Source organism: Halteromyces radiatus (genome assembly GCF_025201355.1).
Source record: "Halteromyces radiatus strain CBS 162.75 chromosome Unknown BX664scaffold_2, whole genome shotgun sequence".
Lineage (NCBI taxonomy): Eukaryota > Fungi > Mucoromycota > Mucoromycetes > Mucorales > Cunninghamellaceae > Halteromyces > Halteromyces radiatus.
Genome location: NW_026251688.1, coordinates 528,783 through 550,688, shown reverse-complemented (window position 1 = coordinate 550,688; position 21,906 = coordinate 528,783). Strand labels below are relative to the sequence as shown.

Genomic DNA, 21,906 nt, shown 5'->3' with positions numbered 1-21,906 from the left:
AATTAACAATGTATTGAGTGACTTATATAATCTATAGTTAGTAAAGAAAGAGGAGATTGAGTATGAATATTTAAAATAGAGTTTTCCTATGAGTTGTCAAATACAACAATTGGACAAAATGGAAGCCAAATGATATTAGGCAACAGACTACGCTACTAACGAGGGCACGTATAGTGCAATACAGCTAGTATACGGAACTACCTCGCCTTCACTTAGGGCGTCAATTAACTAATTGACTACTACTAGTTAGGGGTCCTTGATCCTAGTAGACTCCTTTGCTGTGATTTCAGAAGAGAACTATTCAAAAAAAAAGAAAAAATACATTTTTTTTATGTGGGCAAAATTTAAAGGGAAATGTCGGAAAGATATGGCACGTCATATTTTTCTTCGATATGATTGGCTGAGGCCTGACATATGAAAATTATTTGCTTGGCGTTAATTGGTGAATTGCCAATCGAGCGACAGAAGAATAAGAACTGCCCTTCACATCCTTTCATTTGATACAATGCAGCCGTTCCTTGGACAAAAAGGTAATCCGTTATGTACAGACGAACAAAAGAAAGCTTATCACACTATGGAGCTGATATTGTTTCATATACAATAGAACTTCAAGATTATATCGCAGTATCCGGTCGTCCCCGCTTCAACAATTTTCTCCACATTTGTATCAGTATTTGGTCTGCGGAAACAACCGCCAGGTCCCCAAAGCCGTATACAATTTGTGGAAAACAAGATTCCAGAATGAAATTAATCAAAAACCGCCAAATATGAAAGAAAAGTAAGGAAATACTTAGGACGTTACTGCAAGAAGAGGAAAGGATAGCATTGACTCCTCTTTTTTTTCAAATGTAGTTCAGCTACACAGTTGAAATACAGTAGTGCTACATGGGTCGCTCTTTCCGAAAGAGTCGACAAACTGGTAAGTAATGATTTTGGTGATAATAATAATCAGATTGACGTTAATTCTTTTTTTTAATATATATATATATATATATAGAAACGGGCAAAAAGGACATATGTAACTGAAGGGTTAGTTGCCTTGGAGGCGTGCGCTTCTTCTTCTGCTGGACATCTGGTGGCGACAATTCAAACAAGTCAACGCGATCATGGTCTTTCTGCTGACTTTGAAACTGATAATGATGCTGGGCACGATGATGGTGATGAAAATGATGATTTGGTTCATGATGATGCCTTACGAATTGACGATGAAAAGCCTTTGGATGAGGTCCTATTTAGATTAGGAAGTAAAAAGGTACTGCATATGCTCCAAAAATCTGTACAATGAAGTTCTCGTTGCCGTACTAAACATATTGCTCTGATTACTATTTAATAGATCAAACAAAAAGGCTTACTGACGGAAGAAGATATCGGAATCATCAACAACTATGAATCGCCAAGCAACGAATCGATGAAAGGGGTCGTACAACGTATGGTGATTGATTTACTCAAGAAAGATTGTCTGTCTATTCGCGATCAGACGATGTTGAAGTAGGTCGTTTTTTTGCGCGGAAAAAAGGCACAAGTCATGACGTTAACCATCTATCATCCTCTTTGTATTCATATAGGGAATTATTATCAAATGTCATCAACCTTATTGATCCTAGAACAGTGGAAGCCTTCAAATCAAGAATGACAACTCAACAGTTCGCATCCATTGCAGAGCCAAATAGTGAACAACCTAACGGTGTCGTATCTAGACTGATATTATTGTGTAACTTTAAGATCTCAGCTTCTTGTCATTTAAGATTGGATTAGAATAGTTTTTTCTCTTTTTTTCTCTCTCATTCAATTCTTATTGAAATAAAATCTACCAACAGTCTCATCGTATTTTCGATTTGTCTTTTATTATTATTTTTATATTTTTTAATCCAATCACTACTTTACTATTGCCACGTGGCCCGGTTTATTTGACAGATACCAAATGACCCATAAACAACTGATTTATTTTACGCCAAAATCCGAAAGAACTAGGAAACAAACGATTGAACTGGTTGACGATGACGATGATCAAACTCCCGGTGATTAGGTTGGCTGGCTTATGTATATATGTATATAGTTAATGGATTTTTTTTTATGATGAACTGAATATTAATGAAATGAAATGGGTTTTTTTTAAAAAATATTTCTCGACTATTGTTTCTGCTGCTTCTTTATTCAATGTGATGTCAGTAGATAACTATTTTCTTTTATTCTTTCTTTTCTTTATAACGACTTTAATTTTAGTACATCAATTAGTGTTCTATAGTAGCCATACCTTTATTTTTATTTCTACTACTTTGTTACATGTCAATTCAATTGATTCCATCTTACGATGTATTTTTTTCCTTTATTTGTAACATCCTTTAGTTTTATTTTCGTATCATGAAATAAAAAGTCGTTGGATGAATATAGATCTGAGACATCTACCACACAAAGTCTATTGTTCTTCAATAATCAATCTATTTTTATTTTATTTTATTTCCAGATTACTTATATAAATGTACCTTAGTTTTTATTTTATAAAATAATCAATTAAGTCACTCTTTTTAAATAATAAAAAATTAGAAAGAATCTCACTTATTTACTATCGTTTTTATTTATATAACAAAAATCAACCAATATCACATTATGCATATAGTTACGGAATACGCTGATATGGCAAATAGGATTGAGATCCGGCGACTGAGGAGGCCATTCCATCACCTGGTATTCTTGTTCTGCCAAGTGTTTCTTGATCATATTGGAGGTGTACTTTGGGCCATTATCATACTGGAAGATGATTTTTTCCCTTGGCATGTCCAATTCTGCGCACAACAGGTTTATTGTCTGTGATAATTTGCCATCAATGATCTCCTTGTATAACGTCTTATCCATGCTACCTTCAATTTTACACTTCCAACCAGTTCCAGCAACAGAAATGGCGCTCCAAAGCATGATACTGCCACCACCATGCTTGACAGTCATCTTCACATACTTTTGTTTCAAGGATTCCCCATCCCTAATCCAGGCCCAAACACGACCACCAGATTGAAAACGATTAATTTTAGTCTCATCAGACCAAACAACACGTTTCCAATCATCAGCAGTCCAATGCTGATGTGCTTTTGCCCATTGAAGCCTCTTCTTGATATTGGCCTTTGACAGCATAGGCTTCTTTTTTTTTCAATGCCCTACGCACTGTGTCCAGGCTGATTGATCTACCTCCAATGACATACTTTTCTATAATGTGCCATTGATATGAGCATCTTGTCTTTCAGTACCTCCTCTTGTTCAAAGGGTAAACCTGACACATGCACCTTAACCAGTTTGGGAAGATCTCCTTTATTTGCTCCCATGCACACAGCTCTATATTGTGAGTCACCTATGTTCATTCCTTTGTTAATTGCCATGTCCATGAATTCTTCTCTGATGAATTTGGCTTCAACCATAAAGCGACCTTGATTCCTACCAGCCTGGGGAGCTATAATTCTCGCACCAAGTATATAGTTGACATAATTCGGTAGATTAGCTATTGCTGATAATAGTTATAAATAAAAGATATAGCTTTAGGGGTAATTGATATATTTGTAGCTTTGTTAAAGAATGAGAGAAAAGAGAGAAAAAGAGAGAAAAGAAAAAGGGGAACACGCGCGATTTCTGTTGGTTCGATAAATGATATTTTTTTTCTTTTTTTGTAGGGAAAAGACTTGTTTTATTTAAAGACCGTGTGGGAGTTTCTCTCCTGATTTTACAAATTAAAACAAATAGTCTAGGGGGGGCGCTCTACTTTTTTTCTTTTTGTTTTATAAATTCTAACTAGGTTGACTAGTTAGTTGATATTTGGTTTTGAATGCGGGGAGAAGGAATGTCAATGAACGAAACATCCTGCCACCGAACGACGAGACATCAGACAGTCTTTAGAAATATTGTACGAGCCAAGTGTTTGTCCCATGTTTGTTTTTCGAATGTGCAAAGCCAGTGATAGGCCCATATAGTAACGAGTACCCGTCCTATCCAAGTTAGAGTATCCATGTTGGAGAATGAAGGTTCTGTGATGAGATTCCAAATTTGACCTTGGCTTGGAGGAAATGATGGACCTGACCATGTATCGTTCCAGATGTGATCTTTTGCGGTGCACCCAAGGAAAAAAATTTTTTTTTTTTTTGATTTAGCACCCAAGGAAAAAATGATAAATGATATTTTACCAAGTAATAAGAAAAGACTTGGTTACTGTTTCAATGCTAAACAACACCATTCACACAACACTGATAAAAGGGAGAGGGAGAAAAAAAAGGGGTGCAAAAAAAAAAAGCTACATAAGAATTTTTACTCACACGTACCCTGGTAGCACTGTCCAATCATATGTAAAGAGCAGTTCGTCCAATCAAATGCGGACGGCAATATTATCCAATCACATGGGGACGGCAATATATTATCCAATCACAATTGACCGGTAATATACTGACCAATCATATGGGAGCGGCAATTCTGACCAATCAGATCGCTTGACCCTCTTCTTAGTAAAATTTGGCTGGTGCAACGGTTTCGGTTGAATTCATTTCCGAGTTTGATTTTTGCCTATCCAAAGCATTTCTTATATTAGCGTCCGTGTAGTAGCTAGGGATGATATTCTTTTATTGTAGTCCTTCCAGATAGACACACTTCTATCATTTACAGATTATTGAGATACCGCTATGATATTCCACATATCCACGGGGTCTAAGCAAAATTTAAACCTATATATGGAAATTAAATTTGTTCAATCCATATTTGGAATTTTACAATAATAAAATACTATATATAGTAATTCCACATTCACACTCAATCAAGTTCCCATATTTGGAGGTTTATATTCAGGAAATGCCAAATATGGAATAATCAATTATAATTACCATATATGGGTTCGGAGCTGATCGATACTCCTCGGACAGCACAATTATGAAGGAAATTTGTCCTGATGATATGAAAATAGAGAAGTACTATTTCCAAGTTTCTAAAATTAGCAGTAACCGTACCTCTGACTTCAAAGTTCACTAATATCAGAAATGCTTTGGATAAAACGAAAAAAAAAAGAAATGCTTTGGATAGGCAAAAAACAAACTCAGAAATGAATTCAACCGAAACCGTTGCACCAGCCAAATTTTACTAAGAAGAGGGTCAAGCGATCTGATTGGTCAGAATTGCCGCTCCCATATGATTGGTCAGTATATTACCGGTCAATTGTGATTGGATAATATATTGCCGTGCACATACGGCGCTTCCAACAAGTAATGTTCACAGCCAATCAAAATCAATGTCAGCGGTCCACATTCCCTTTCTTTGATCTTTTCTTTTTTTTTTGTTTTATAGACGGTTTTTATTTGCATAAATCAGGTGAAACAGTAGGGCTATCATCTGTGTGTGTGACTATCTACAAAATTTTCAAAAAGGGGAGTGGGAAGTAATAAAGAAAAGAAAATAATTCTCACTCCTTTTTGTCTATTCCTTGCCGCCACAAGTGGGTTTGATAAGCCTTAAAGGCCATTTCAGAATTCCATTGGCCGTTATCAATCGTCACCGACCAATGCTGTTGCCATATGATATACAGTATTCTTCCCATGTCTTCCATTTCAGAAGCAAATTGTAGTAGCTGTGGCTTCGTTCGTGGGAGACTCGTGAAAATTATTTTGTTCCATATGGAGGGTCTCCCTTTCTTTGATCGTCAACACAATGATGGTTGGGAATCCAATGAAACCTCTCTTCGATCCTGGAACATGGAACATTTTTAGCAATGTTGGTGACATTGATGGTATTGATGCGCTACCAAAAGTGGTCGAAGAGCTTGTGATGGACATCGAAAACGTAAGAAAAAAAAAATGCTCGCATACCCAACAATCAGTCAAAAACTTTTTTTTTCTTTTCCCGAAAATACGTGTAGACATTAATGGAAGATGGCATCCTGTCCTGTATCAAGCGATTAACAAAATTGAAATCAGATTTTGTCAATGATTCTATTGATTCCGTTATGATTCAGGTCATTGATATATGCTGTAAATCTGACACATCTACCACACAAAGTCTATTATTCTTCAATAATCAATCTATTTTTATTTTATTTCATCTCCAGATTACACATATAAATATACCTTAGTTTTTATTTTAAAAAATAATCAATTAAGTTATTTTCTGATAATAAAACAATTAGAAAGAATCTCACTTATTTTATTATTGTCTTTAGTTTTATAACAAAAAATCAACTAATATCACATACTTGAGCCGTGTCGTAGCCAGCTTGATATTATTGTGTAACTTTAATATCTCAGCTTTTTGTCATTTAAGATTGGATTAGAATAGTTTTTTCTTTTTTCTCTCTCTCATTCAATTCTTATTGAAATAAACATAACCAACAATCTCATCGTATTTTCGATTTGTCTTTATTTTCTATTTTATTCTCTTAATCCGATCAACTATCTTAGTATGCTCAGGTATCATTACACGGTGGTGTAATTTACACCATATTTAAGATTGGTGAGCAAATTTTGTTTTCTTTTCTTTTTTATTTTAGTTTGTAATACTGTTATACAGAGAGTATAATTTTATTAATATTTTATTTTTCATTGATGTGATGAATCATTATATGTGTAGTGATTCATTATGTTAGTTGCCCTGGAATGTTTATACATTGATATGTATCTTTCTTGATAGTATCAAAAAATCATGAGCATAATGACTTTCAAAGTCCATAGTTTTATTTTTTTATCTTTTGAATCGATTTTTATTTTCTTTTTATTTCTTTCTTTTCTTTATAATAACTTTAGTTATAGTATACCAATTAGTAGTCTTTAGTAGTTATATTTTTATTTAATAAAACTTTTTATTTTTATTCCAACTCCTTTGTTACATGTCAATGTAATTGATTCCATCTTACAATGTATTTTTTATTCTTTATTTGTGAATGCATTCTTTAGTTTTATTTTACGCATGTAGTTACGAAATACGCTGATACGACACATTCATACAGTTGTGGTTAAGTCATACATATCATTTGGACAGTTTTGCGACCATGCATAAAGAAATGTGATGTATTGTGAATATAAAAACTTTCTGCTGGAATCTTAACGACCACAGGAAAAATCAATTTTATTCATTTCTTTTTTGTATGAAAAGTCAGAGTTTATTGAAAGAGTAGAATTTGCATAAAATTATTCAGGGGAGAAAAAACTACAAAAAAACGTCGGGACGCGAAATTGACGGTCTGAAACTCCTGGAAAATACGGAGCCATGGATTTGGTTTGTTTTCATAGTACTGTTTTTTTCATTAATTTTTGTTGTGATCCCTCCATATGTGAAGCGAAGATGCTAGTCTTTTCAGAGCATGGTCGATTCGCCATGGAAATTCTACCGTCGATGTTTGCCAATGATGTAAAAAAAAAAAATCAATTTTATTGGTTAATTTTTGCCAAGGGGGGTTTGATAAGAGCTCCCATATAAAAAGATATTTTGATAGTACAAACGCCGCAACGTTGGGCCAATCAGGAGAAAGTTGGGCGATATTTTCTTTATTATCATTCGAGAGAAAAATAATTAAGAATGCGGAGGATCAACAGTAAAGAATTGTTCAATCTTTTTCAACTTCCAATATGGTTAGTGGTACCTATCAGCGAGTAGGAACCAACAATGAATTGAATGGATTGCTTTTCAAGTATAAGTTGGCGAAAGCATTAACTTTATTGAGTTTGATGGCAGTTATTGTGATGGCTTTGGCCTCTATAGTGTTTCCAGGTAAGATAATATAGTAACAAGGTGATAAGATCATCTAACCAAAGAATTCATTTCTTTTAAGACAAACTTCAGAAATTTTTTGGTGACAATCGAAATGCTGTCATTGATCATTCAACAAGTTCATCAACAGAAGAAGATAATAAGGTTGCTGTGGAAACTGATGGTGTCAAGACTGATACAGAGTGTCGATTACCTTCAAAGCTCTTCATCAAAAGCGAAAAAGGGCTATACTCGCCCCCTGACCCTCATCCTTCTGTACTTAAAGCTCTTCAATTTGTTACAGAAGAGGATTATAACGCCTACTGTCAGAATTGGGACCCATTGAAAGGGTTTACTGATGTCATACCATATAATACTCGAGAAGAATGTGGCAATTGGCAGAAAAAGTATCAGGAATTACACGAACAACGACTAGAACAACTTGAGCGACTCAAGGCAGGAGATTTCGAAAGCTTTTCGCACGACGATAAACCTTTATATGTATCGTATCTTTGTAAAGAGGTACCAACAAATTCAAATCGTGGCTGTGGTGGATTAGCCGATCGAATGAGTGGTAATACTTGATGAATCATCTCTCGATTGCAAGCGTACCTATTTTTTTTTTCTTTTCTTTCTTTTTTTTTTCTTTGGGATGAATAGGTATGATCTCTACGTTTTTTTATGCATTGATTACCAGACGTGCTTATTTCGCTCACTGGGCAGATGAAAACCCTATTCCTTTGGAAATCTTATTTGAACAGCCTCACGTCAATTGGACGTATGATCCTAACGAGATGAGAAGCTTATTCAATACTGAAGATAATGAACTACTTGGTTATCAGCAAGTTGATACTCTTAATCAAAAATATGATGGACTTGGAACGATTATGTTCCCTGATGGTCCTTCTCAAGATTTTAATGATTTATGGAATGCTTCGGTAACATTTTAAAACAATAACTAAATTCTCTTAAGCTAATCACATCTAATTTTAGTATGTAGAAATTCGTTCTAATAGAGCATATATTATTCGCACATTTGACTTTTCTTCACGGTATCCTCAAGAAATGAAGAAAATTGGATTAACCAAAGAGAACGCTTTTGGATGTCTTGCTGATTTCTTGTTTCGTCCTACCATTGGAGCTAGAAGATATCTCAACACATATCGAGAATTATTTTCCCTAAAGAGTGTTCTCAGCATTGGTATTCAGGTAAGATGATTTTTATTGGGGATAATAAAAGGATATAAAGTTGCAATGCTTTGCTGATGAATGGTGATTATATATAGATTCGAACAGACGATAAAGCATTGGCCAATCCACAACATGATGATAATACGTTGGAAAAATGGTTTTATTACTTCAAATGTGCCAATGAACTTGCTATGGCAAAAAGAGAACCACATCATAAGCGAATTGTTTATTTCCTTGTCACCGATTCACATAAATTACGTGAAGAATTTGAAGCCATGAACGACGATCATGCTTTACGATCGAAATACCTTGGCCAAGCTAGCGATGCGACATCTTTGGTCGTTACTAATTTACCCTTGGAACATATTGAGCCCGATCAAGTAGCAAAGTATATTAATGTGGAAATACCAGTAGAAGTTAGTAGAGAACGTATGACACCTGGTGTAAATAGCGCTCTCATTGAAAATTGGCTTTTAAGTTATACTGATTATCGAGTCATCAGTCCCCAAGGATATGGGAAACTGGCTGCATTCCACTCCAGAAACGATCGAGCCACTGTTAGTTTACCTAGAGTAAGTTGAAAAAAAGGGGGTGAAAATACATTGTATAAAAGAACTTGATAAACTAATCTACTGTTATAATTTGATTATTATTATTATTATTATTATTATTATTATTATTATTATTATTATTATTATTATTTGTTTCAAATGATTATTCTTCTTTATTTCATAGTCGTCTCATAGAGCAAAATCACTCAACTGTGCTGATCCCAAACTCTTGGACATTTATGATTATGACTGGTTAAGTCATCAATGGAGTTTAGGTTAGTTGGATCTGTTATCAACTACCATCCGTTCCTACATCATTGTTACATGACAATTTGTGATAGATGAATTACAATCAATAATAAAAATAACTTGATGACAATAAAATGTATATGTATGTGTGTGTATTTACGTGATTAGACATTTGAAAATTTAGATTTTTTTTATTGGTAAAAACGTTTTCAGAGAAATGAAATACTATCAAGTAACTAATCGTTCTCTTGTTCCTGTAGAGGCTGACCAGGCCATGCCGGTTTTAGTGATCCATCAAATTCTCCATAAAATCGATTTGTTTCAACGACTTGATGTTGCAAACCTCCTATCTCTTCATTACATTGTGGACATTTTGAAATTTCAGTTGCACCGCCACAATCACCTATAACAATTATTTTGTCAGTTTCGTTCTTTTTTTTAAAAAAAAAAAAAAAAAAAAAAAAGAAAAAATATTTGTAATCTTAGTACTTACCAATATAGTAAGGATGACGATATTTGCATACAAACCATCTCCCTCCAAGAATACCATGATAACCTGTTTCTTCATTCATGGCATTAATGATACTTAATTTTTCTTCCAATGTTAGTTGTTGTCGAATCTTTTCTTGTTGTTCTTTGATATCGTTAACAAGATTGACTTCTGCTTTGATAATATTGCTATAACGAGGTGCAATATTGATGGGTATCTGACACGTAGGACATGTCCATAGTTTGATTGCTATGTCTTCACCTGTTATAATAAATAGAATTTTTTTTTTTTAAGTGGTAGTTACTTTTTTTTTAGATGTCAGTGAAAAATCAACTTACTAGATTCTGTTCTACTTTTGAAATATTGATCCAAACCACTGGCAGCAAAAGCTTTATTTTTCCCCCATCAAATCAAACAACCGAGAGATAATAATAACGATAATAATAATAATAATAATAAAGATGATTAATATACTTAGCCCTCTTGCTATTTTCATCACTTACAACAACCACAATCAGGTAAGGTATAAATTTTTTCATCATCATCAAACTCAGATAATTTTCTAAGTGTGATATGGCATTCTATATCAGGAAAGCATACTGGACAAATGGTACATGGCTCGCCACATATACCACGACATGGATGTCTAAAACAGAAAATTTTTCTTATTAGTTATCGTGTCATGTATTGATGTAAAGATAATCATACTTGCAGGCCAGGATTTTGGGACAAGGTTCATCACATGGAGATCTGTCACAAAGTTCGAAGCATTTTTTGGTACATTGACTATGGGGACACTAATAATAATAAAAAAAGAAAAGAATGAGTTGTTTTGTCAAATCCTATTACTTTTTTATACCTTATTGGGGCAAGCGCCAAGACAACCTGGACAGGTTTCCCAACATTTTCGACCACACTTATATCCATGAGAGCAAAGTCGTTCGCAGTTTTCCAAACATCGAATGGTGTGATAATCTGGGTTTGCACAGCCTTGTTAAACGCATCGAAATTAGTAAAATATTAGAAGACAAAATCGACATTATTTATCATACCTCTAGTACAAGGATGGCCACATATTAATCGTTTTGGACAGCTGAATGTACATGATTTTCGTTCATGATCATGCTCCTCAGAACACTTATTGTTATATGATGGTTGGGATAGAAATATTAGTACTAGTTGATTTATATAATAATCTTAATTGCTTTACCATTCGTATACAAGGATGACCACACTCTAAGACTTTACTACATGTTGCTGTGCAGCTTAATTGAGTACTACATTGACCTTTGACTGTGTGACCACATTCCAAAACTTGTTCGACCGTTTCATTGCATTCTACATTGTAGTAATCACCAATTAATTTTTTGTTGCAAACAATAGGAACATAATGACCACAAGCTAATTCAGTCATCACCATTTCTTGGCAACCAGACTTTTCATAATCAGCTTTTTCGTGACATTGGATTTCAACTTGATGATCGCAAGGTAAGCGAAGTTGCAATGGTTGTTCACATGGCGGGCAAGAATTCAACTTTTGACAGACGTGACATGGATTGGTACATGGATGTTGACAGTTATTGGCGCGTGGGCGTTCACATGGCAGGTTACATTTTAAAATTGAGTGTGATTTATAATGACAGCTCTAGAATCATGCATATAATTAGTAAAACCTTATCGAAGTAAGAAAGCTCTGCTTCTTCTTTTTCTTTTTCTTTTTTTTTTTTTCTTCTAACCTCCTGACAAATATGACCACAATCCAAAAGAGTAGTGCAGGGTAACTATATTAAAAATAGGTTATTAAGAATCCCTAGATTGTTTGAAACTGATTTATTACTTACCGAACAACCACCATTACGAATTTCTGTAAACTCATTCCAGTGGCCAATTGAATTTTGAGTTTGTGGATGATTTTCACATATTACTGGTATTTTACTAGAGCGCAGATCTATTCATATATAATTAAGTAAATATGTATATACACAGAAGATGTTATATATATATATATATATATTAACCTGTTTACCTTTTTGATTCATATAATTTGCCAACAGCTGCCAAGATGTATCAGAGTGAAGACACTGATTATTGCTGACTATGTACAATCCTATTTTTGCTCGAGATAATACTGTAGAAATACAATCAGTTGTTGGTGAATCGATAAGAAGTAAAACAATAGCAGCTTCTTTTCCTTTTAATGTGGACATATCTTCCACTTGGATATTTTCAAATCCTGTAGCAAACGATGTACTTTTGGATAAATTGGACACCAAGCTTCGAATACGAGATAAATCAAAAGAGTTTGTCACCAGAATCATAATATCAGTAGAAAGGTAATTTTGTTGATATATGTAAAGAGCCAAATTCGTCACGAAACGCTCTTGATCCAATGTGTTATCAACTTTGGTATCTGTTTTGTATTCTATAAGATATGTGTTGTACTTCATTCCACGCACGCGTTCAGGAACATCTTTCGTCTTGACGAGATGATAGGTATTGTCAGAGTTGTTGCTTGCTGCTTGCCAAACTTGTAAAATTTCTTCTTGCATACGCCATTGTTCATGAAGTTCACAGATGGGACGATCAGCTTGTTTCCATTCATCAAAGAACGATGGCGATGGAATATCTTGAGTATGACTAGTCACATCTCCAAATAATATAACATGTTCCGTAGATGTCGATAAACCTACTGCAGCCAAAAAAGCGCCAGATATTCCATTTGCCTCATCAACGATGACAACATGTGGTGATAATTTATTAACAAATACTGGATTGGACATAGCGAAACTAGTGGTCATACCAATGATACGATTGAATTGACATGTCGATTGCCATTGCTCTATACGGATATCGTTCAATGCGGCCAGTATTTCATTTTGTGTTTGAAGAATATCACTAATGGCTTTGTCCAGATGTTTCACGTATTCCTCCAATATCTTATCATAAATCCTCTTACGTTCAGTAAGCGTAAGTTGCCACAAGTCGGATTTGTTGACCCGAGACCAAATATCCATTAAAGACCTCCTAGCTTGATCTCCTGTCTCTATACTATCAGAGGAAAATGGCCATTGTTGTCCTTCAGATAACGGAATAATTTTGAAAGGATGACGATCAATCCATTGTTGTTGCTGAAAGAATATGTCGCAATCCTCGTTTCGTTGCATTTGTGAAGATTGAAGAGCAATACGGTCCAATAACGCAAAATACAATTGTGCAAGGATATCGTTTGATGCTGTATCAATAGGATTCTGGTTCTCATTTTCACTTTGTTGTTGTGATGGTGGTAATGGTTGAACGTCTTGTGTATCGAGAGAGCAGCCTTCATCACCAGTATCCAGTAACCAGTTTGTACAAATATCATTCCATGAGGTGTTCTTGCTTTTCGAGTGGTATTGAGTAATAAAAGCTTCTCGATATGTTGGTGGCATAAGATCCAGAACATACGTTGGACATTTCTCCATCACTGCCAATTGTCTATGATTTTCCAGTGCTTTAATTTTACCTTGACAATTTCCTAGTTCGCGTAATAGTTGTCGATACTGTTTCCAAGAGCTCTCACCCTTCCGACGTAATACTTGTTTCAATCCATCTCTTTCAGCTAGAAAACCTTTGTTTGACTCTTTTCCAAATCGAATAATATCTTGTACATGAGATTGTACCATGGATAATATAGTATCTAGCGTAGATTCCGAAGATGTCATCACAAGTATTGGCCGACCAATGTGTCCCCGTTTTATCGCTTGGTACACAAGTCCGAGTAACTTCCCTGCCAAGTAAGTCTTGCCAGTACCAGGTCCACCAGAAATCAGAGCTAGTCGATGAGAAAGAGCATACTGAATAGCAGATACTTGGCTATTGGATAGAGAATACAAAGGGGGTCGTTGATCCACTGGTAACTTCAAATGTTTCGATTGTAATTGAGGCCAGCTATTCTGTGAAATATTTGCTTTACAATCACTGTAGGCAGGTAACATAATAGTTGATACATCCAAACTAAGATTCCCAAAATAATCAGGTACATCCAAAGTAGATTCATCTTCTACCTTTTTCGCTCTTTGCCCTTTACTATCTGGTGGTAGGATATATGAAACAAGTTGATAGGAAAAGTGATTGAATTCTAGATGGACCTGGGCATACTTCAACCAATCAATAAGAGGAAGTAGAGGAGATGCATTGATTGACGTTAGAATGAGCGTGAAATGGCCATAGCATGTGTAATCTTCATGTTTGATTGCAATCAAATGTTGACTTGCATTGCGATCCGACTTGCTAGCATATTGAATTGTTGTACCAACTAGTGGAGATGGTGATACTTCATGATCAACGTCAGGAATAACGATAGCCACACATCCAATCAAGCCATCTCTCATGATATGTGTCTCTTGATCATCACATTCGTAAACAAATACAATATCTGGTGTCACAGGTGATAAAACAGCAGTAGGATAACGTCGCACCTTTCGAAGTACAATCCAATCTTTAATGTTGCCCGTCAAGCACTCTTTTGTTGGAACACATCCGATAGCACGTTCTACTACAAATAACAAATGATCTTGATGGGAAGATAATTGCTTCTTCAGGAATGGTCTGACTTGTTCTAAATCCAAATGTGACCAACTACCCTCCATACGGATCTGTTTTGAAGTATTGTCAGATGATTCTGAAGATAGTGAGCTATAACGTTGGATAGTCGATTTATGCTTTGAATTCGTCCAGGTATTGACATTCGATGGGGAAGGGCTGATCATTTTTTCATTATTGACGTACCTCGCCAAACTATCCATATGTTGTTGTATATCTTTGCAAATCCTTGGAAGAAACGTTGGCTGAAGATACTGAAATCTATGAACAAGGGTTTCCAAGGGAACTGTTGAAGCAGCATTAGGATACGCCTGAATGAAACGAACGAGAAACACCAATATCAACTTCATATCATATGGAGTGACTGCATATTCTTGAATATAATTTCGTGAAGCTGTCATAAGATTTGAAGTAAATCTAATAAGAATATTCATAATCGATTCGACCCAAATATTGTGTGGACCTTGACCTTGAGAGAAAGTACGCTTAGGAGAGAATACATTCTCTGTCATTCCAGAATGAAAACTCAATAACAAGATAGCAATGAACTTGACAAATGTTCTATGACTTTTCTGGTGAATTTCTTTCAATATGACAGGTAAAGTTTGTTTCAGTGACTGTCGAGTATTTTCTCCAAAGACGTTGTTTTCTAATGCATCGAGATATTGATAAAGATGTAGATCCCCTTTTGAGATATTGCCAATCAACTCCGCTTGCACCTTCTTTACGCAAAATTCTTCGTCAACACTACCAGTCGAATGGTTGCTTGAGTGAGGAGTGAAACTAGAAGAATGAAGTGGTGGTAATTCAGAAATGATCTCGCCACCTGATGAAACTTGACAAGAATTGTCGTTAATTTTTCCTTGATCTAGACCTGAAGGAAGCCAAGAGAAAGAGGAGGGAGTCTCTGCTTTTGCCAATTTAGGGGAAAAAGCTGGTGAAGTGGTTTCTTCCTGTGTTGCACTACCGAGAGACGCGAATTCTTCCATTGTTAACCAAGAAGCCTTTTTGTTTTTCCTTCGTTTCGGACTGTTCTCCAAACTAAGATCTATCCCACTTGTCCATAATTGCATAGCTTCCGATCTTAAGTCTTCAAAGCGTTCAGGCTTCACGAGTTTAACCTTGTATTCTTCAAGTTCTGTAGAGTTTTGATCTGGTTGACTTTCTGACTCGATTATATTTTCATATATCGCATTTGTCTGACTTTGGATATTGTTATCACTAGCACTATTTCAATATGACATACATGAAAAGTTTAAGGTTAATGAGTGTTTTTTTTATCAAGGATTCAGAATACGACATATATATATATATATGTCTATATGTATGCATTACCTTTGGAGCGTGTGCTTTGGAGGGTTGGAAATATCTTCTGATTGCTCATTGTCCCAAGCATAGGAGTCTACCGTATAATCGCATGGAATATCTTCAATATTGAACAGGTGAACAGGTGCTTTCCTAGAGGTTGAATGTAGGGTATTCTTATGCTTTACTGACGACATTTGTTCATTCCTGATCATAGTAGAACCTTTCTCGTTATGATTAACTCTTTCAAGACGTTGTGCGTTACACCTTTCTAATAAGTTTTGATATTCATTATATGTTCCTTTTGTTTTGAATAGTGTCATATTGACTTTTGTTTGTCTTCTATGCAAAACGTAATGGGATTGGAAAACCTGCCTTTTTTTTTTTTTTATTTTATGGTTTTTGACTCCGTTTGAACTTTTGATTGTTGGTTGTTTTTTCCGTCAGGAGTCTTGATTAAAGTTTTTAAAGTGGCTTTTTTTTTTATGAGTTTCGATGAAAAGTCATTTGACAAAGAAAAGACGTAAACATACATTTTATTATTATTTATATTTTGATTTAAATAATCTAGATTACGACAATTTTTTTGGGGGGAATAAACAAACAAAAAAAAAGCTTCAAAAAAAAAAAGTATAGCTAAATATTCATCTCCATTGTTTATTGTTGGAAAGTTTAATTATCCCAGCATATCCGATACTCTTGATCTCCGACCACTACTCTGCTAGGTATTGTATTTGAAGACATTGGTCGAAAAGGTCGAGCTCCATCATCTTGTGACAGTCTTTGTAATAAGATCGTAGCATTGATTGTATCAATAATATCTTGATTCAATTCTGTTGTGTTATCTGGACAAGGGGATTCAGTACCTACAGGAGTAGATGGCATATTGATAGACGATTGTGACCAATGCGATGATGATGGCGTTATAGGAGTTATACGAGGTACAGGACATGGATGAGGAGTTGTAGAGTAAACAGATATAGAATGATGCTGATCATTATTTCGAACTAACATGTCTTTTTCACAAGGCGAATTGAATGAAGATGATTGTTTTGAATTGTGTTGTGTGATAGGTGGTAATAAAGTATCAGAATGCATCAATTTCCTATTACTCCATTTGTCATCAGAAAAACTAGGGACTCCCCTGAAAGTTGGAGAAGGGGTGGTATGTGGTGATTCAGTAAATATACCATTATTTGTGCTGCTGCTGTCTTCATCATCTTGCATATCATCATGATCGGAAATAAATGTATCATCCAACAATGGAAAAGAAGACGAAATAGGAGTGTCATGTTGTATTTGGTCAGTATTTAATAATCTTGAAAGTGACATACTGGAGATAACATTATCTACTGCATCACTATGTCCAGGCTTTAGTGACCGTTTGCTTGTTGGAATGGTGGTTTTATTACTTGATCTTTCATTCAATGGATAAGGTTGATGTCGTACTTGACGCATTGTTGTGTAATTACTACCTCGTCTACTATTTGCTCCGCGTGACACATGGGCGTTCTTGGGGTCTAAAAGGAGGCACCCATATTCTGCGTGACAAGGATTCAAGGCCTCATTTGTAAAACGCGGTCCAAAAATGGCAGTAAGTTCTTTGCGAATGTTCCAAGCTGTCCTTCGGCATAGAATGGCTGCAAAATCATAAGGAATCCTTTTGATTACATATATAGATATATATTTATATATTAGTTTTAAATAAGTAATATAGGCTATATCATCATTTGATTGTTAATTCATACCATGTACCCTGAATCTTGAGAAATCCACCACGGATTTTTTTGACTTTAAGTTCTGGATTCGAATCCACCATTTTCACGATATCTGATTTCGAATTCCCCAAGGCTTTCCAAATACCAGTAAAATGAACATATCCTATTTACAATAATAATGAGTTGATTAGACAAAAGTATTTTCATATCATCTAGCATTCCTACCCGTTTCTCTATCCCACATGATAGGTTGACTATTGATAATATATTCATAGACTAAATGAATAAGAAAAATTTAAACTCGGACTACATGTCAAATAGGATTTTTTTTTTTAGGCTTTTCCTTGGCCTTCATACCTGGAATGTAGCCCCGCGGGTCTAATGAAGTTGAATATTTGGCCTTCCTAACCTTTAATCTCAAGTTGGGTAAGGACGCAAATGGACGAAATCTCGGACAATCATTATCAGTGTTGGTGACTTTGCTTTCGTGCCCTGATACAAGCTTTTCCATCATCATATTAAAAAGATAAATTTTCTTAGATGAAATAAATCAAAAATAATCGTTGATATTGTGATTATGAAGAAAAGAATTGTTTTTTATGATATGTAAATTTTGAAAAAAAATAAAGAAAAAAAATGAAAAGGAAAAGCAAAAAAAAAAAAAGAAAGGTCAAAATTTCGAGTTTAAAAAGTAGAGTTTCGTGACTAGGGGAGAAGAGGAAATAACAAACCACTTGGTTGGTGTGAAGGAGCGAAGGGGAACTAGGGACGATAGCATAAAAAAAAAGTAGTGGAGTAACCGAGATATGTTTAATTTATGCTCTTTTGGAGAATGCGACACATTTTAGCCGTACGATGTCGATCATCCATGTCTTGCTTTTTTTTTTTTTTCTGAATAAACGCCTTGATGGCTAAAGGACCCACATGGCATCATTGTTCCTCATTATATCTCGAGAAAACGAAGAGAATACTGTTATTATTATCATCATTATCATTATCATTATCATTATTTCGTAAAATAGTTTCAATACCCCGAATACATGTTGAAATGAAAAGGAATCCCATTTTTCGATAATACAAAGCCAGTCAATAATTAACTAAAACAAGAAGGCAGTGCCTCACTTTTTTTTTTTTTTTTTTTTTTTTTTTTTTTACTAATACTGATGGTATGAGAAGAATGCAGCAAGGTTGAAAAGTCGTCTGTCTAAACATTTCCCTCGTCTCCCTGTTCCCGTTTTACCCTAAACTACCTTCTATCTCCTTTTTTTTTACAAATTAGTATGACAGTCAAAAGAAAGCAGGGTTATTGTTTGTCCACTATAACCCCCTTTCTTTTTTTTAACCCCCTTCTTTCCCTCTTGTTTTTACCCCTTCTTTCTATTGCATGTTTGTCACTTTTTTCGATCTTCCCGGGGCCAGTCAAAAAATCATATAAACAATTCACATTTGTCTCGTTATCTCGAAAAAGTAATATTTGACTTTTTTTTTTTCGTCTGATGTGCATCACTCCTGAAAAATATCAAAATGCAGGTTCCCATGGCGAAAAAGAAAGAGCGGGAGGATTTTTTAGATATTCACAGGCACATTGTTATAACGAAAATAATAATAATAATAATAATATCGGAATCATAAGCTTCGAGTTTATTCGAATGTAAATAATTGCACAAGAGAGGAGGAAGAAAAGAAAAAAGAAAAAACTTTTTCGATCCAAACAAAAATGCAATATTCCAAAAAAGGAACAGTATTACTATTGATAAGTACAGTTTTTTCACTTCGAATTGGGACAAAAAATAAAATAAAATAATAAAGACGAATACAAAACAAATTTGGGACAGACTTTAGTATATTATCATCATCATTAAGAAAAAAAAAAGATACTTACAACGAAACACTGGCAAGTTCTATCAAGTCGTAAGGGGAGAACGAGGACAAAGCATCGGATGCTATCATGATACAGTTGTTTGCTTGATTGAGTACTAACCGATCGATCACACCACAAGCAAGGTGAAGGATAAGGATGTCGAAAAAAAAAAAGAGGACGAACAAAGATAGAGCGTGTCAAAGAGTGAGTGAGGAAAGAAAGAGAGAGACCATGAGGAAAAGACAGACACCGAGACTACACCAATAAGCTTGATAGAACCAAAGCAAACCAGATTGAAAATCAGAATAACAGAGTTGTGTCTATAGTCCTGCAGTACCCGTGCCATCAGTAGAAGAAGGTTCATCCTGTACTTGTTCGGGAAGAGGGCGTTTAAAGACTTGAGGCCGTTCTTTATTTGATACTTGTAACATGACAAGATAAAAGATATTACGAAATGCGTTGGTATCTCTGTTCCAAACTACGTTACAAACGTTGCAAATCACTACAACAGGTAGATGACCACCAGCATCCAGTTCCTTGTTGTGCATATTATTTGTGAGGCATTTTGAATATACCTATAGTGATAATTGAAAAGTACCATGAGACTGATTTTTTTTTTTTTGTTCTTTTTGAATACCTTCGATGTATATGCCTCGTTCACTGATACCACAACCAACTTTCCATCATGTTCACCATGCTTCAGGGATTTGTAAACTCGTTTCACCATTCCAGATCGCTTTCCTCTCATTGTCATTCCAAAAGATCCATCTCCAATAGCCAAAACAGGAATATTGCTTGTTGGAGCAAAATACGCCCTTGGATATTTACTAGCGAAAAAAAAAAGGTGTTCAGTCAGTTATTGAACCTCCCTTCTTATTCTTTGTAACTTACGTCATACTGGTTCTTGTACCGTGCTGTCGTGCAGGAGAGGAATTGTACCTGGTGCCGCCATTGAGAAATATATTAACTACCTCCGCGTCCATTTGTTTTCCACCCACATAGTTTAAAAATCGATCACTTGTGTACCCTTTCTCCGTAGAAATCGAGGATTGCTTGTAGATTTGATAACACGTTAGCTGTGGTCCAGGAATCTCCAAAAATAGTCTTGATCACGTCTTTCATAGTGGCTTGATAGAATTGACACTGTCTTGACACGGGAATTGCCGTGTAGGACACCAGCATTAGAGCATTTCTTGCTTTTCGGCACATTCTTGTCTGCTTGACGTACATCCAGGAGAGCTTTTCCAGTCAATTTTTGGTGTTTTGCTGCTTGATTTAACGATTCAGTTTGAGGTTGCTTGTACCGTCGAGGGCTTATTGAACTCTCAGCATCTATGTGTTTGAATCATAAATACGTGAGTGAAATAATTGAATAAAATAAAGAAGTAAAGATTACATACCAGATCTGTTTCAAGTATTCACTGGGCATAGAGAAGATCGAGCATCTTTGTGACCTTGTTGACCACAACGACCACATGTAACTAGAGAAATAATAATATAAATATAAATAAGAAAACGCGTTTTTTTTTATCTTCGCCTATTTACCTTGGTTTACTGCGTCAAGTTTGTCCTTCTTTTCTTGTTTCAAACGAGTAATGATTTGCTTGTTTGATAAACCAACAAAACGATCAAGAGAGGGAGAAGTCATTTGAAAGAGGTATAAACAATAGACAGAGAAGATATTCGAATAGAATTTTATGTGTGTGAAAAAAAAAAAGAAGAAAAGCGAAAAGAGAAAAAAAGAAATAATGTAATGTTGTCGGCATTGCAAATATTCCTTTTTTTTTATCGACACACAATATCATTGGCTCCTATTGTATTGTTTTTTTTTTCGTAACAATTGGCGGAGAGGAATAGATAATTTGCGTAATTGAATAATATGGCTTGCAGATGATAAAAAATGTGATTTGCGTTGTATTGATTATACCAAAAAAAAAGAATATACAAAAATGAATAGAAAGAGAAATATGATGAGTAAAGTCTTATTTTTTTTTGATACTTACAACCGAAGTTTAAGCTTATAGCTCAGGCATAGAAAGAATGGAAGGATACTAGGCTTATGAATCGCCATAATTGTCCTTAACCTTTTTATTCATTAGGATGACATGCAGTTTTGAATCACTTTTGATAGCCAAGCTTCCAAAACGATCAAATTATTGATTTAGCTATAATCATGAAGGAGACTATAATAAAGAATAAGAAAGCTTTTATTGATATCATCCATCATCCATCATACATTTCTGTAATAATAAAAAGAATCAC

General features: G+C 35.0%; 4 protein-coding genes across 4 annotated transcripts; 2 read left to right on the top strand and 2 right to left on the bottom strand.

Annotated features, from left to right (window-relative positions):
* The first annotated feature begins 315 nt into the window (after nt 1-315).
* On the top strand, nt 316-1,896 carry BX664DRAFT_57125 (uncharacterized protein). Its single transcript, XM_051549637.1, has 5 exons — nt 316-778; nt 853-919; nt 998-1,252; nt 1,334-1,488; nt 1,566-1,896. Exons 1-5 carry the CDS (start codon nt 768-770, stop codon nt 1,753-1,755), a joined length of 678 nt encoding a protein of 225 aa, XP_051402583.1. The 5' UTR covers nt 316-767; the 3' UTR covers nt 1,756-1,896.
* A 5,657-nt stretch (nt 1,897-7,553) lies between these two features.
* Nucleotides 7,554-9,841, top strand: BX664DRAFT_355719 (uncharacterized protein). Its single transcript, XM_051547837.1, has 6 exons — nt 7,554-7,719; nt 7,781-8,272; nt 8,359-8,636; nt 8,692-8,907; nt 8,985-9,461; nt 9,625-9,841. The coding sequence occupies exons 1-6, from the start codon at nt 7,578-7,580 to the stop codon at nt 9,718-9,720; spliced, it is 1,701 nt and encodes a 566-aa protein (XP_051402582.1). The 5' UTR covers nt 7,554-7,577; the 3' UTR covers nt 9,721-9,841.
* On the bottom strand, nt 9,842-16,423 carry BX664DRAFT_323721 (uncharacterized protein). Its single transcript, XM_051543707.1, has 12 exons — nt 16,096-16,423; nt 12,206-15,987; nt 12,021-12,127; nt 11,916-11,960; nt 11,390-11,824; nt 11,232-11,316; nt 11,039-11,169; nt 10,888-10,976; nt 10,683-10,825; nt 10,518-10,568; nt 10,183-10,440; nt 9,842-10,092 (listed from the first exon to the last, which is right to left on the bottom strand). The coding sequence occupies exons 1-12, from the start codon at nt 16,386-16,388 to the stop codon at nt 9,926-9,928; spliced, it is 5,586 nt and encodes a 1,861-aa protein (XP_051402581.1). The 5' UTR covers nt 16,389-16,423; the 3' UTR covers nt 9,842-9,925.
* A 23-nt stretch (nt 16,424-16,446) lies between these two features.
* BX664DRAFT_323720 (uncharacterized protein) lies at nt 16,447-18,443 on the bottom strand. Its single transcript, XM_051543706.1, has 4 exons — nt 18,141-18,443; nt 18,009-18,059; nt 17,814-17,946; nt 16,447-17,725 (listed from the first exon to the last, which is right to left on the bottom strand). Exons 1-4 carry the CDS (start codon nt 18,298-18,300, stop codon nt 16,738-16,740), a joined length of 1,332 nt encoding a protein of 443 aa, XP_051402580.1. The 5' UTR covers nt 18,301-18,443; the 3' UTR covers nt 16,447-16,737.
* Between the last annotated feature and the right edge of the window lie 3,463 nt (nt 18,444-21,906).

Excerpts from the sequence above, each read along its gene's own strand:
- BX664DRAFT_57125 (XM_051549637.1), top strand. Across the intron at positions 920-997 it reads CCGAAAGAGTCGACAAACTG|AAACGGGCAAAAAGGACATA; the intron begins GTAAGTAATGAT and ends ATATATATATAG. Across the intron at positions 1,253-1,333 it reads TTAGATTAGGAAGTAAAAAG|ATCAAACAAAAAGGCTTACT; the intron begins GTACTGCATATG and ends ACTATTTAATAG.
- BX664DRAFT_355719 (XM_051547837.1), top strand. The coding sequence starts at position 7,578 with ATGGTTAGTGGTACCTATCAGCGAGTAGGAACCAACAATGAATTGAAT. Across the intron at positions 8,273-8,358 it reads ATTAGCCGATCGAATGAGTG|GTATGATCTCTACGTTTTTT; the intron begins GTAATACTTGAT and ends TGGGATGAATAG. Across the intron at positions 8,637-8,691 it reads ATGATTTATGGAATGCTTCG|TATGTAGAAATTCGTTCTAA; the intron begins GTAACATTTTAA and ends ATCTAATTTTAG.
- BX664DRAFT_323721 (XM_051543707.1), bottom strand. The coding sequence starts at position 16,388 with ATGACACTATTCAAAACAAAAGGAACATATAATGAATATCAAAACTTA. Across the intron at positions 12,128-12,205 it reads AAATTATATGAATCAAAAAG|ATCTGCGCTCTAGTAAAATA; the intron begins GTAAACAGGTTA and ends ATATATGAATAG. Across the intron at positions 11,317-11,389 it reads GTCATCCTTGTATACGAATG|TGTTCTGAGGAGCATGATCA; the intron begins GTAAAGCAATTA and ends TATAACAATAAG.
- BX664DRAFT_323720 (XM_051543706.1), bottom strand. The coding sequence starts at position 18,300 with ATGATGATGGAAAAGCTTGTATCAGGGCACGAAAGCAAAGTCACCAAC. Across the intron at positions 18,060-18,140 it reads CCCGCGGGGCTACATTCCAG|TCTATGAATATATTATCAAT; the intron begins GTATGAAGGCCA and ends TTATTCATTTAG. Across the intron at positions 17,726-17,813 it reads CTCAAGATTCAGGGTACATG|GATTCCTTATGATTTTGCAG; the intron begins GTATGAATTAAC and ends TGTAATCAAAAG.